Here is a 12,871-nt window from a genome sequence, read left to right on the forward strand (position 1 = left end):
ATATATCAAACAGAAAAAGCCATTGTGATAAGAATGAGAAATTCCACCCAGTGTTCTGAAAGTAGATCAACCCTGAAGTCTAAGAGAAAAGTGAAAACATATATATGACTGTACTGTGATATTCTTCTGTGTCTCTTATAGAAAGATTCCCAGAAGATCCCCTCCCACAAGTTCCTACCCCTGATGTACCAGCTGGCCGCTCGTATGGGGACCAAGAAGATGGGGAGACAGGAGTTTCATGAAGTGCTGAATAATGTAATTCCTTGATGGGGCTATGTATGAGTTACTTAATCAGATGGCGATGGCGGATCTTGGTGCATGTGCGCAGTCCTCTCCTCTTATTACATTTCACATGAAAGTAATCCCTACTGAGATAATATTCAGGACAGGTAGGATCAGTAATTAGATTGTAGATGAGTCCACACTCCCAGCGTAATGGCTAATGCATTTATCGTGAAGAAGTACATGGTGTCGTGGAATGGCCCGGCATGAAATCGCACAACGGAGACATGGAGAAATTAATAATAGGCATACCGCTGATCCTGGCAGCAGCACAGTAAAACTAATAATACCGCTCAGATAAATGGGACGGTAAATTCTGATGACAAAAACAAGGGGGGACGTGAAGAAGAGCGAGATTATAAAGTAAGTGGGACGCAGTAGCTGAATGCAAAGTAATAAGGCAGAGACAATGCTGCTGCGTGAAGGAGCCAGAAACCGAGCCAAACAATTGTCAGCTACTTAAAGTGAATATATAAGTAAATGGAGAAGGAAATTGGGTGGATATAGATACACAGAAACAGCTCTGATTTCTGATATACTGGTAATTGTAACTGAAAAACTTTAAGGTTTCCATATACCTAATATAGTAAGATTGACTAATGCCTTATGAATCTGGCAGAGCATTGTGTATGAAGCCTGTGCAGAGCATTGTGTATGAAGCCTGTGCAGAGCATTGTGTATGGAGCCTGTGCAGAGCATTGTGTATGGAGTGTGTGCAGAGCATTGTGTATGAAGCCTGTGCAGAGCATTGTGTATGAAGCCTGTGCAGAGCATTGTGTATGGAGCGTAAGCAGAGCATTGTGTATGGAGCCTGTGCAGAACATTGTATATGGAGTGTGTGCAGAGCATTGTGTATGGAGCCTGTACAGAGCATTGTGTATGGAGCCTGTACAGAGCATTGTGCATGGAGCCTGCACAGAGCATTGTGTATGGAGCCTGTACAGAGCATTGTATATAGAGCCTGTGCAGAGCATTGTGTATGGAGCCTGTACAGAGCATTGTGTATGGAGCCTGTGCAGAGCATTGTGTATGGAGCCTGTGCAGAGCATTGTGTATGGAGCCTGTGCAGAGCATTGTGTATGGAGCCTGTGCAGAGCATTGTGTATGGAGCCTGTACAGAGCATTGTGTATGGAGCATATGCAGTGCATTGTGTATGGAGCTTATGCAGAGCATTGTGTATGGAGCCTGTACAGAGCATTGTGTATGGAGCGTGTGCAGAGCATTGTGTATGGAGCGTGTGCAGAGCATTGTGTATGGAGCGTGTGCAGAGCATTGTGTATGGAGCGTGTGCAGAGCATTGTGTATGGAGCCTGTGCAGAGCATTGTGTATGGAGCCTGTGCAGAGCATTGTGTATGGAGCCTGTGCAGAGCATTGTGTATGGAGCCTGTGCAGAGCATTGTGTATGGAGCGTATGCAGTGCATTGTGTATGGAGCGTATGCAGAGTATTGTGTATGGAGCCTGTGCAGAGCATTGTGTATGGAGCGTATGCAGTGCATTGTGTATGGAGCGTATGCAGAGCATTGTGTATGATGCCTGTACAGAGCATTGTGTATGGAGCCTGTGCAGAGCATTGTGTATGGAGCGTGTGCAGAGCATTGTGTATGGAGCCTGTGCATAGCATTGTGTATGGAGCCTGTGCAGAGCATTGTGCTGCAGCTGTATTATAATGCTCAACAAAATCAGCCACAAGTGACAATGTGCTGGCCCCTAGGCATACACACTACATACATGGACACAACCATTTATCACCTCAAAAAAAGCGGAGTATTCGGCATCCATGGCAAAAAGAAATATGGAGTTTCATTATATGAAAAATTCAAGCTATAAAAACAAGTCATATTAAAGGGGCGGATTTTTCAAATCAACTGTTGTCAGAAAGTTAAATAGATTTGTAATTTACTTCTGTTAAAAATTATCTTATTTGTACCAGTACTTATCAGCTGCTGTATGTCCTGCAGGAAGTGGTGTATTCTCTCCTGTCTGACACAGAGCTCTGTCCATGTCAGGAACTGTCCAAACCAGGTTTTCTATAGGGATTTGCTGCTGCTCTGGACAATTGCTGTCATGGACAGAGGTGGCAGCAGAGAGCACCATGTAAGTGCTCTCTGCATCCACCTCTGTATATATATATATATATACACAAAAAAATCACAGGACTGCAAACGCTCACTTGCATACATTATAATGACCTTGGGTCTGGAAGAAGAGGAGCAGAGTAGTGCAAGGAACAGCCAAAGGCAGATCTGCAGCTCTAGTCAGGGAGTTGGACATAGATAGCATGAAGGTTCTACTGTCTGTATGACCGCATAGGGCACCATGGCGGAGCGGAATTTCTGGGTCATAGTACTAAATGTCACCAGGTTCCTTAGCTAAGTCATGGTTGTCTTAGTATATACTTGGGGGGAGGGGATTAAGATGTTCTATTACTGTTACAGTCACTTGTATACTAACCGGCTATGTTCCCTTCCAGGTGATCAGCCAAACCTCTCTGGATCACCCTTACCACACTCTCTTTATTATACTGGCCTTAGCTAATGCCAACAAAGATGACCTTTTACTGAAGTCAGAGGTCGTGAAAAGAGGCCGACTCACCAAGAACGTCCCAAAGAAGATATCACAGACCGATGAGGTAGCGTTCTACTTTTTATTAAGGTGATCTTCTCCCTGTGCATTTACAGCTGCTGCAAAACTACAGCTGCCTGCATGCTCCGAAAGCCTCCGTCAGGGGTATGCTGAGAGTTGTAGTTTGACATTTGACATCCCTTTAGGGGTCCTAGTGGTCATATCACCACCAATCAGCTAGCTATCCTCCATCCTGTTCATAGGGGATAACCTTTAATCATGGAATAATCAGGTCATGCCAATTACTATATATTCTCCATGTGACTCTGTATTCTGTGTATACCTGTAGGATCGTACAGAAGCTGCATGCAACATCATAAACACTATAAAGAAACACAGGCCTCACATGGTACGTGACGTCGAGAAGCTTTGTGATGCGTACATTATTTTGGCAAACTTGGATGCCAATCAATGGAAAAATCAGCGCAGTAAGTATACAGCATTGTGGTTATATACTGTCTAGTGTATATCAGCTTGTAATGTTTCTGTCTTTCATCCTGCAGAAGGAATACCCATCCCATTAGATCAGCCCATCACTAGACTGAAGAACCTGCAGGATGTTGTTATTCCAACCATGGAACTTAAGGTAGGAGGGTGTCTAAAAGCAGGAGCTCATCGCTCGTGTATGTAAGGTTCGGGCATCTTGTTGGAGATAGACTGCCAGCGGAAGTGTCTGGCTTCAACCTTTTCTTCAAGTTAAAGGGGTTGGCCACTTTATAGTAAATAGTACAGTGTACAGTATAAGTAAGTGTTCTCATTGTATATACTGACAGCAGCTCCCTGTGTACCTCATAGAGCATATATCAGACTACCCTCCTCCAGGCTGTGCTGCCCTGCTCTGTGGTGAACCTGTCCATAAGATGGCCGACATGGAGGAGCATGTGACCATTCTCCTATCCCCAGTGTCCACCACTGAGCCTGTATATGCCTATGATGGACACTTGGGGGCGGGGAATGGTCACATGCTCCTCCATGTCAGCCATCTTATGGACAGACTCGCCACAGAGCAGGGCAGCCCAGTCTGGAGGAGGGTGGGATAGAGTCTGATTTTAGCTCTGAGGTGCACAGGGAGCTGCTGTTAGTATATACAGTGAGTGCACATACTAATACTGCACACTGAGCAATTTTACTATAAAGTGCCTTTAAGCATGCATGTGTATAGGAGGAATTGCTGTTAGCCAAGTGGATGTTTAGCTGTATATTGTATGGATACCTTTAAACCCCAAACATTTTGTGCCCAGCACGGCTTAGCCACTGTTTTCTGGTCATTTACACTAAATCTGTTACCTCTTTAGGAGGCTTTATGTGTTTCTGTTATTATAAAAAAAAAAGTTTGATGTGTTGCAAGGACATGTCAAAAGTTTTGATAGACATATGAACTCTCAGATCTTATTCTACTGAGCTCAGCTAGCGTGCCCCATTGCAGGGAACCAGGGAGAGTAACACACATCCACTCAGACCCAGTATGATTAAAACTTTTGACATGTCAAAAACTTTTTATAATTAAAGGAACACTTTAGAATTTCAGCTGCACTTTACTTATACTACAGAGAAGAAAAAAAAATGTTTTTAAATCTGCTAGTGTCCGAAAGTTATATAGATTAGTAATTTACTTCTTTTTAAAAATCTCAAGTCTTCCCATACTTATCAGTTCTGCAGGAGGTGGTGTATTCTTTCCAGTCTGACACGGTGCTCTCTGCTGCCACCTCTGTCCATGTCAGGAACTGTCCAGAGCAGATAAGGTTTTCTATGGGGATTTACTACTGCTTTGGACATTTCCTGACATGGACAGAGGTGGCAGCAGAGAGCAGTGTGTCAGACTGGAAAGAATACACCACTTCCTGCAGAACATACAGCAGCTGATAAGTATGGGAATTTAAGTAATTTAAAAATCTATATAACTGTCTGAAACCGATTGATTTAAAACCATTATTTTATTTCTCCGTAGTACCCCTTTAATTCTACAAAAGGCAAGGAATTCTCAGCCACATGAGGGTTACCCACGAATCTCAATATAATATCAGCGGTTACACTATCTGTACACAATGTTTCATATAAGTTACATAACATAGTTCTACTTTAGGTGGATCTACTTTTTTTTTTCTTGATTCATGGAATAAAGTTTTAGGCCTGATCTTTTATTACACAAAGACTAGAGTGACATCCAGAGCATGCGGTGTGTCTAGTCTACCTCCTACCAGCCCGCCCTCCTGACCTGATACAAAGCACATCCCCCATCTCTATAGATAATGGCTTTGCTGTAATATAACACAAGCAGTATAATGTACCACATCATTACATTCGCTTGTTGACAATGTAGACGACACTTCATAGATCCCTTGCGCTTGTCACGAGTGTAAATTGGTAAAGAAGACAGGTGGATAGTCCTTTTTTCTCTTTCCTCTCACGTATTCAGGTTGATCCCAGCGGGAAGTATGAAAACTTGGTGACAATTACATCTTTCAAGCCTGAGTTCCGCTTGGCTGGGGGTCTGAATCTTCCAAAAATAATTGACTGTGTGGGCTCTGACGGGAAGGAGAGACGACAGCTTGTCAAGGTACCGACAGCCGCGCTGCTTTTAAGCATCCCGGCTTTTAGCTCACAGCATTTTATTGCAGATAGAACTATTTAAGTCCTGTCTGACAAAACACCCATCACTTATGCAGAATTAGCAAATATCGAGCGACATTTCATTTGTCCTGTTTATCTCTTAATGGGTTTTGTATTTACATTGACTGTATTGCACAAAGGGGTCAGAAATGATCAGCGTTTTCGGAAGTTTTCAGTGGTCTCTATTACTGGATTCCCTTTGGGTAGCTGAATATTGATCTGGTGCAATGTAAGCGTACAGATAACTATACAGTGAATAGAGCAGTGACTAAGGGGCCTATTCCACGGGAGCGATAATCGGTCGAATCGGATTATCGCTCGGTGGAATAGAGAGAACGATCAGCCGATGGTCATGTCATCGGTTGATCGTTCATTTGGATTCAAACCTAAAATCGTCATTCGCCATCCGTGCAGCGCTACGGTGGAATAGCGGTGCGCAGCGGCGACTCAAGCAGCGTACATTACCTAGTAGGGCTTCTCCTGCTCTCCGTCTTCCTCCCCGGGTCCCGCGGCACAGCATCAACTCCGGTGCGGCCTGACTGAGCTGTCAGACCGCTCAGCCAATCACAGGCCAGGACCCCCGCGGCCAGTGATTGGCTGAGCGGTCTGACAGCTCAGTCAGGCCGCACTGAAGCTGATGCTGTGCCGCGGGACCCGGGGAGGAAGACAGAGAGCAGGAGAAGCCCTACTAGGTAATGTATGGTGCAAGGGCTGCAAGGACATCGGTAACCATGTCCCTGCAGCCCTCGCTAAACGATCATCGGGGCCGTGGAATAGGCCCAGTAAACGAGCGCCGATCTAGCAGATCGGCGCTAGTTTACATCGTTGCTTGGCCCGTGGAATAGGGCCCTAAACCTGCATGCTGTTGCTTCATTCACTTGGAGGGGGGGGGGGGGGGGGCATTAGACCTCTGTTCCTCAGATTGGTGGGGGTCTTTTTTTGGGATAAAAAGTAATGAAATAACCTATACTCATCTTACCAATCCAACTGGCCGCCACGGCTAAAGCCAACAGTCAGCTTCAGCAGTCACATGTCTATATAGGAAATCTTTCTTTTTGGAGAGATTGTTTGGCTTGGCATAAAAATCCCCAGTCAATGTTCTAAGACTCCTTGATTGAGCGAGACTTGACTTGAAGGGACATCTCTTTGCTTATGAGGTGTGAGAGATATTTCCCATATCCTTTCTTCTTCAAAGGGTCATGAAATATATAGATTAACATGGCTCAGGAAGTATTGGAGGAGAAGCAGCAATGAAACAGCAAGATGACTTCTAGACTTTGACAGGACCTCTAGACTGGGATGTGACTTTTAGACATGTGGCGGCAGCAGCACGACACAGACATTAGTATGACAGCATTGGACTATGGGTATGGGTGTGCTGGCAGGGAATTTCAACAGTCAATATGGGATTATTTGTTAATCTTCAGTAGATAATCCCACATCTGACCCCTGGTCTATATTACAGTAGATAATCCCACCACTGACCCCTGGTCTATATTACAGTAGATAATCCCACCACTGACCCCTGGTCTATATTACAGTAGATAATCCCACCACTGACCCCTGGTCTATATTACAGTAGATATTCCCACCACTGACCCCTGGTCTATATTACAGTAGATAATCCCACCACTGACCCCTGGTCTATATTACAGTAGATAATCCCACCACTGACCCCTGGTCTATATTACAGTAGATAATCCCACCACTGACCCCTGGTCTATATTACAGTAGATAATCCCAATACTGATCCCTGGTCTATATTACAGTAGATAATCCCATCACTGATCCCTGGTCTTTATTACAGTAGATAATCCCACCACTGACCCCTGGCATATATTACAGTAGATAATCCCAATACTGATCCCTGGTCTTTATTATTCCATTAATTTTTATAATCCGTTATCATCTGAATAAAGCAATTTGTTCGATTTGTTCTACTTGATGGGATCCATATTTTTGTCCATAAGGGGGCAGTATTACACCATTTACTGCTAGAAGAGAGCTCCAGATGTCATTTCTCTTCCCTGCAATGAGTTTATTACTCACCAGAAACAAGGAATAATCTCAAAAGAAGAACAATTTAAAGGGTATTTAGCAAGATTATTTCTTTTTCTCCAGATTTCTGTACCATTGAATAGAGGGATGTTTACTGCCCCAGTAGGTCTTGTTATTTGTACAAGACGTGAGAGAGCCGGGAAAGTATAAAGCTGTCATATTTACAAGAGCATCTTGTGACGGCCCCGCAGCCTTCCTGTCCTAGGCTCATATTTACATACTGCTGACATGGTGCATTTTTTTCTGTTCCTTAACACGCATATTAAAATGAGACAAGGACTGACAGAGACGTATTTAAGAGACTCTAGCACTGTGGGAAAGCGGTAATGGTTTGTCAGCATAAAACTCAAAAGTGGTGGAGAATTAAATTTGGCTGCGGACCTAAGAAGCAATAAAAGTGACACTGGAGTGTGATTTGCTGCGTAGGGAGAATTGTACAGAATATTTCTCAGAAATAAGTATGTGCATGATAGCCTTTAATTCAGGCTCATCCTTCTCTGTGATGAGGACGTGTCTTCTAATCTCACTGACAGGGCCGGGATGATCTGAGACAGGACGCAGTCATGCAGCAGGTGTTCCAGATGTGTAATACGCTGTTACAGAGAGATAGTGAGACCAGGAAACGGAAGCTGTCCATCCGCAGATACAAGGTGATTTATAATAGGAACTGGTAAAAGCACATGCCCTTTTTTTTTTTTTTTAAGGGAACCTGTCCCATTGAACAAGCATTTGATCTGCAGGCATCATGTTATAGATAGGGCAGCAGAATCTGTCTGGACTAATATATATTTTGGTGAATGAAGATAACTTGAACCTTAGGAGTCCAGTGGGCGGTCCTAATCAGTGATTGACAGCTTTCCTGTATGAGCATGAACACAAATAAAGGACATTCACTTATTAGAACTGCCCACTGGACTCCTAAGTAAATTATTCCTTAAATTTTTCTCTAAACTACATATTCTTCTTTAATCTCTGTATAGCATATTGTTGATAGATATTATTGACATACAGTGCTCAGTGCTGGAAGCTGAACCCTGTACATTAGTCATGTTGCACAGGGAGGGATGGGGGAGGGAGGAGGCATGCATGCTGCTAAAGTCCTCTGCTCCCTGGCACTCACTTCCTGCGATTTCCATGTCAACGATATTGTGGTGACATTGTGCGTGGGTGCATTTTAGCATATCGTGATATACAGCCACCCCCTTTATGTCTCGGAAGACTTACTTTCAAGACAAGAAATTTCCAGACATGAGATGGTATGAAATGGTGCATAATTGTCATAATCTTTCTTACCACCTCTGGAGGGACTTTTCTGTATTCTATCCTATTGTCGGTAGTAGTTAACATTGTATCCGTCACCTTTATGTTGTCAGGTGGTTCCATTATCTCAGAGGAGCGGTGTACTGGAATGGTGCTCCGGTACAGTCCCTATTGGTGAATACTTGGTGAATGCAGATGATGGCGCACACAAGCGTTACCGGCCTGGTAACTACAGCAGTTTACAATGTCAGAGGAAAATGATGGTTAGTTATTGTGTGCAGTATATATATTAACTGTGATTGTTTAGTTTTCCTTAAAAAATATAGGAAAAATAGTTTTGAACGTTCTCTGTATCATTTTTCCTATGGTAGGACGTCCAGAGAGCCAGATTTGAAGATAAATATCAAGCATTCCTAGATATCTCTGAGCATTTTCGGCCTGTCTTCCGCTATTTCTGTATGGAGAAATTCTTAGATCCTGCTATTTGGTTTGAGAAGCGATTGGCTTACACACGCAGCGTAGCTACATCATCCATAGGTAAGGCACACAGTGATAGGATCATAATCAGCATGACTCACGTGTATAAATCTATGTCATCCTTTTTATAAAGCTAATAGAGACATGTAATGTTGTGTTTGGTTTTCAGTTGGCTACATTGTTGGACTTGGAGACAGACACGTGCAGAACATTCTCATAGATGAAGACACAGCGGAACTTGTACACATTGATTTGGGTTTGTAGGAAACTATAGTCTTTATTTGGATATTTTACGAAGTGACATCTATCTATCTCATAAAGGGGTTTTCCAACAATAAAACCTATTTTCATCTGTCTAATAAATAAACATATATTGTAAAATAAATTTATATTACTACCTTTCTGGGGTATTTTTATGCTTCAATTTTGCAAACATTGTTGTCTTCAGCCCAACTTCATGTCTTTTGTACATCCTGTACCAAACTTCCTGTTCCTGTGTACACTCTAGCCTGGAATTCACCCTACTGTACAGCCTACTTTAACCTTATTGATTATAACCCCCTTCCACAGGAACAGGAAGTTGGGCTAATGAATACAACAAAGCAGATAGTAATAATATCACTTTTACCAATATATGCTAATCTAGTTTAATCTTACCATTTCGTAGGTGTTGCCTTTGAGCAAGGAAAAATCCTTCCAACCCCTGAGACAGTACCTTTCCGCTTAACCCGAGACATTGTGGATGGCATGGGCATTACTGGAGTAGAAGGAGTCTTCAGAAGGTATTGCATATGCGTATGATGTAAAATTGCTTTAATAGTCTTATTTTAATAAAATCATTTGAACATCGTGACTCTGATGTTCCCTGAGGCGTCTCAAACTTAAGTTAAAATGTTCTTTTGATATATATCTATGTGGCATATGTTGATCATGTATGTGAACTATTATTATTATCAGCAGCTTTTTTAGGTTTCCTAAAATTGTTGGTCTTAACTTATTCATAGATGCTGTGAGAAGACCATGGAAGTTATGAGAAGGTCTCAGGATGCTCTGCTGACCATTGTTGAGGTACGTTTCACTTCTCCTCACAATCCAATTGGATGAGGGGTTCACTTGTGTGTTGCTGCTGTGCGAAATTGGCCTACATGTGACTTTCTAATGAAACATTTATTTAGAATGTTCTGGATTGGAAACTGAATTGTTGCATAAATCAGTTTTTAGAATCATTATTTCCAGAATTTTTGGTAATGTTTATTCTAATTTTTCATTTTTTCCATCTATATTTTAAAATAATCCGGAAATATTGCAGTTCACTGCCTGGCCACCAGGCCTAATATGAAGCTCAACAAAAGTCTTGTATCCACAGTTTCATAAAATCCAATTATTCTTTATTCGGCATTATAAAAAAAAACAAATATGATGCTAACAAACACGCCGACGTGTTGCGAGGACAAGCCTCCTAATCATGGCCATGATTAAGAGTCTTGTTCTCACAACGCGTCGGTGTGTTTTTTAGCCTCATATTTGTTGTTTTTATTTTTTTGTAATACCGAATAAAGAATAATTGGATTTTATGAAGCTGTGGATACAAGACTTTTGTTGGACTTCTCACGGGTCGTAGCCCACAATAACTATTGCTTTTGAATGGGATCACCACACTAACCGAGTACACAGCAATTGGGTGAGCTGACACACCTTTTTGATTGTATGACTAATATTAAGCTGACACCTCCAGTTTCCCCTTTCCAGTCCTCCTTATCAAAGACACGAGTACAGTGAAGGTGACACAATTATATAGATAAGACACCATTCACATTAGCTGCCAACATGTTTCAGTATCTGGCTCTATTTCTTACAAAAAAAAAAAAATTCTATAAATCAGCCAATATGTGATACATTTGTCTTCGTTGTCAGGTCCTGCTCTATGACCCCTTGTTTGATTGGACTATGAATCCTCTGAAAGCGCTCTTTCTGCAGCAAGATGAAGCAGAGCTGAATGCAACATTACCAGAGGACCCAGAGTGCAACAGGAACAGCTGGTACTGTATCATAACTAGAGTTATTTGTAGTCTATCAATGCGTATGCATTGAATTCAAGCGTCTAGATATATCATTTCCACTTATTTCTAGACTTTTCACTGCTAGGATGCTTAGATAAATATGAGTGTAATTTAAAAGAGGTTTGGACCCCCCCCCCCCACACACCAATCAAAAAGTTATTGGATAGTGAGAATACCCCTATAATTCTCACGCCCTCCATTCCCCCACAACTCCTCTTTCAGCTGTAGTGATCAGTGCTGTTAGAGGATGCTCCCACCTGCTCCATGTTCATATGCTAGTGATTGACTGTTCAGTTATCGACTATGCCGGTCTGCCCCAGGCACTAGACTGTGTTGACTTGTAATTGTCGGTATTAGGATGGTGTTGGGGAGTGTTTCAGATCACTGCTTCCTCCATATTATTACAGGAGAAAAGCAGGAGTCTAAAAATCATGGCAATATCCATGAATATCCATAAATATAGTGTATATGGTCAACTGGACAGGCTTGTCTGATTTGGTAATGCTTCTTTTCAATACTGTCAGGAAATTTGGGCATGCTGATTTTTTAAATATTTTTTGTCAGAAATGCTTAAATTTAAAACTTCTGCCAGTTTTCTAAAACTTAAACTAGACAATTTACGGCTATTATTTTGGCCGTTTCACAGCCATTTATTGGACGACCATCATTTAGGCAACAAAACGTGTCATTTTTATGCAAATGATGGTCAAAATTTGTATAAACGGCTGTGTTTTGGCGCCAAAATTATGGCTGTCCAAACAAATTGTCTGCAAAATTAAGACCTTGTGTGAAGATAGCCTAAAAGATGCATAGATTTGGCACACTCTTAGAGTGGTATTACACTAGACGATTTTTCGGCGATTAACGATCTCAAACGACCGCTATGACAAACGATCTTAATCGTTCACCCCATTACACAGGACAATGATCGTTACTTACGGTTGTTCTTGCGCTTGTCCTTTCCTGGCTGATAGAGTCAACAACACATTATTACACCAACGATGTTCAATTTGTGAACGATCAACAATGAAAATACGTCCAGATTCTTACAAACGATCAACAACTTCTCGTTGGTCGTTTAATCGTTTGCCTGCTATTACACGAAACAATTATCGTTCAAATCTAAATGCTCTAACGATTTTTCGAACGATAATTGTCCTGTGTAATACCACACTTAGGGTAAATTCACATGGGCGGATCCGCCGGGAGTCTCACACACGAAATCCGCAATACACGTATTATTCTTATTATTATTAATACGTGTATTGCGGATTAGCTGCGGATTTCGTGCGCGAGACTTCTGGTGGATCCGTCCGTGTGAATTTACCTAGGGCTGGGCGATATAAACGATATGCCAAAATATCGTCATCAATTCGGTTGACGATATGGATTTTTGGCATATCGTCATATCGCGATATACCACGGAGCGGTAGTGAATAAGCTTCTCACTTACCGCTCCGTGGTACCGCGCTGCAGGGCCTTCCGTCCACGCATTGTCA

At 42.2% G+C, this 12,871-nt stretch overlaps 1 protein-coding gene across 1 annotated transcript in view; it reads left to right on the forward strand.

The window, feature by feature from the left end:
- Positions 1–12,871, forward strand: part of ATM (ATM serine/threonine kinase) — a 114,169-nt gene that overhangs the window by 98,419 nt on the left and 2,879 nt on the right. Inside the window, exons 51-62 of the mRNA XM_069969764.1 lie at positions 142–255; positions 2,756–2,914; positions 3,197–3,335; positions 3,411–3,493; positions 5,324–5,464; positions 8,109–8,225; positions 8,949–9,098; positions 9,207–9,372; positions 9,482–9,568; positions 9,980–10,094; positions 10,317–10,380; positions 11,227–11,351. Coding sequence (XP_069825865.1) covers positions 142–255; positions 2,756–2,914; positions 3,197–3,335; positions 3,411–3,493; positions 5,324–5,464; positions 8,109–8,225; positions 8,949–9,098; positions 9,207–9,372; positions 9,482–9,568; positions 9,980–10,094; positions 10,317–10,380; positions 11,227–11,351 — 1,460 coding nt within the window. The remainder of the gene's footprint in view (positions 1–141; positions 256–2,755; positions 2,915–3,196; positions 3,336–3,410; positions 3,494–5,323; positions 5,465–8,108; positions 8,226–8,948; positions 9,099–9,206; positions 9,373–9,481; positions 9,569–9,979; positions 10,095–10,316; positions 10,381–11,226; positions 11,352–12,871) is intronic.

The sequence above is a fragment of the Dendropsophus ebraccatus genome, chromosome 5 (genome assembly GCF_027789765.1).
Source record: "Dendropsophus ebraccatus isolate aDenEbr1 chromosome 5, aDenEbr1.pat, whole genome shotgun sequence".
NCBI lineage: Eukaryota > Metazoa > Chordata > Amphibia > Anura > Hylidae > Dendropsophus > Dendropsophus ebraccatus.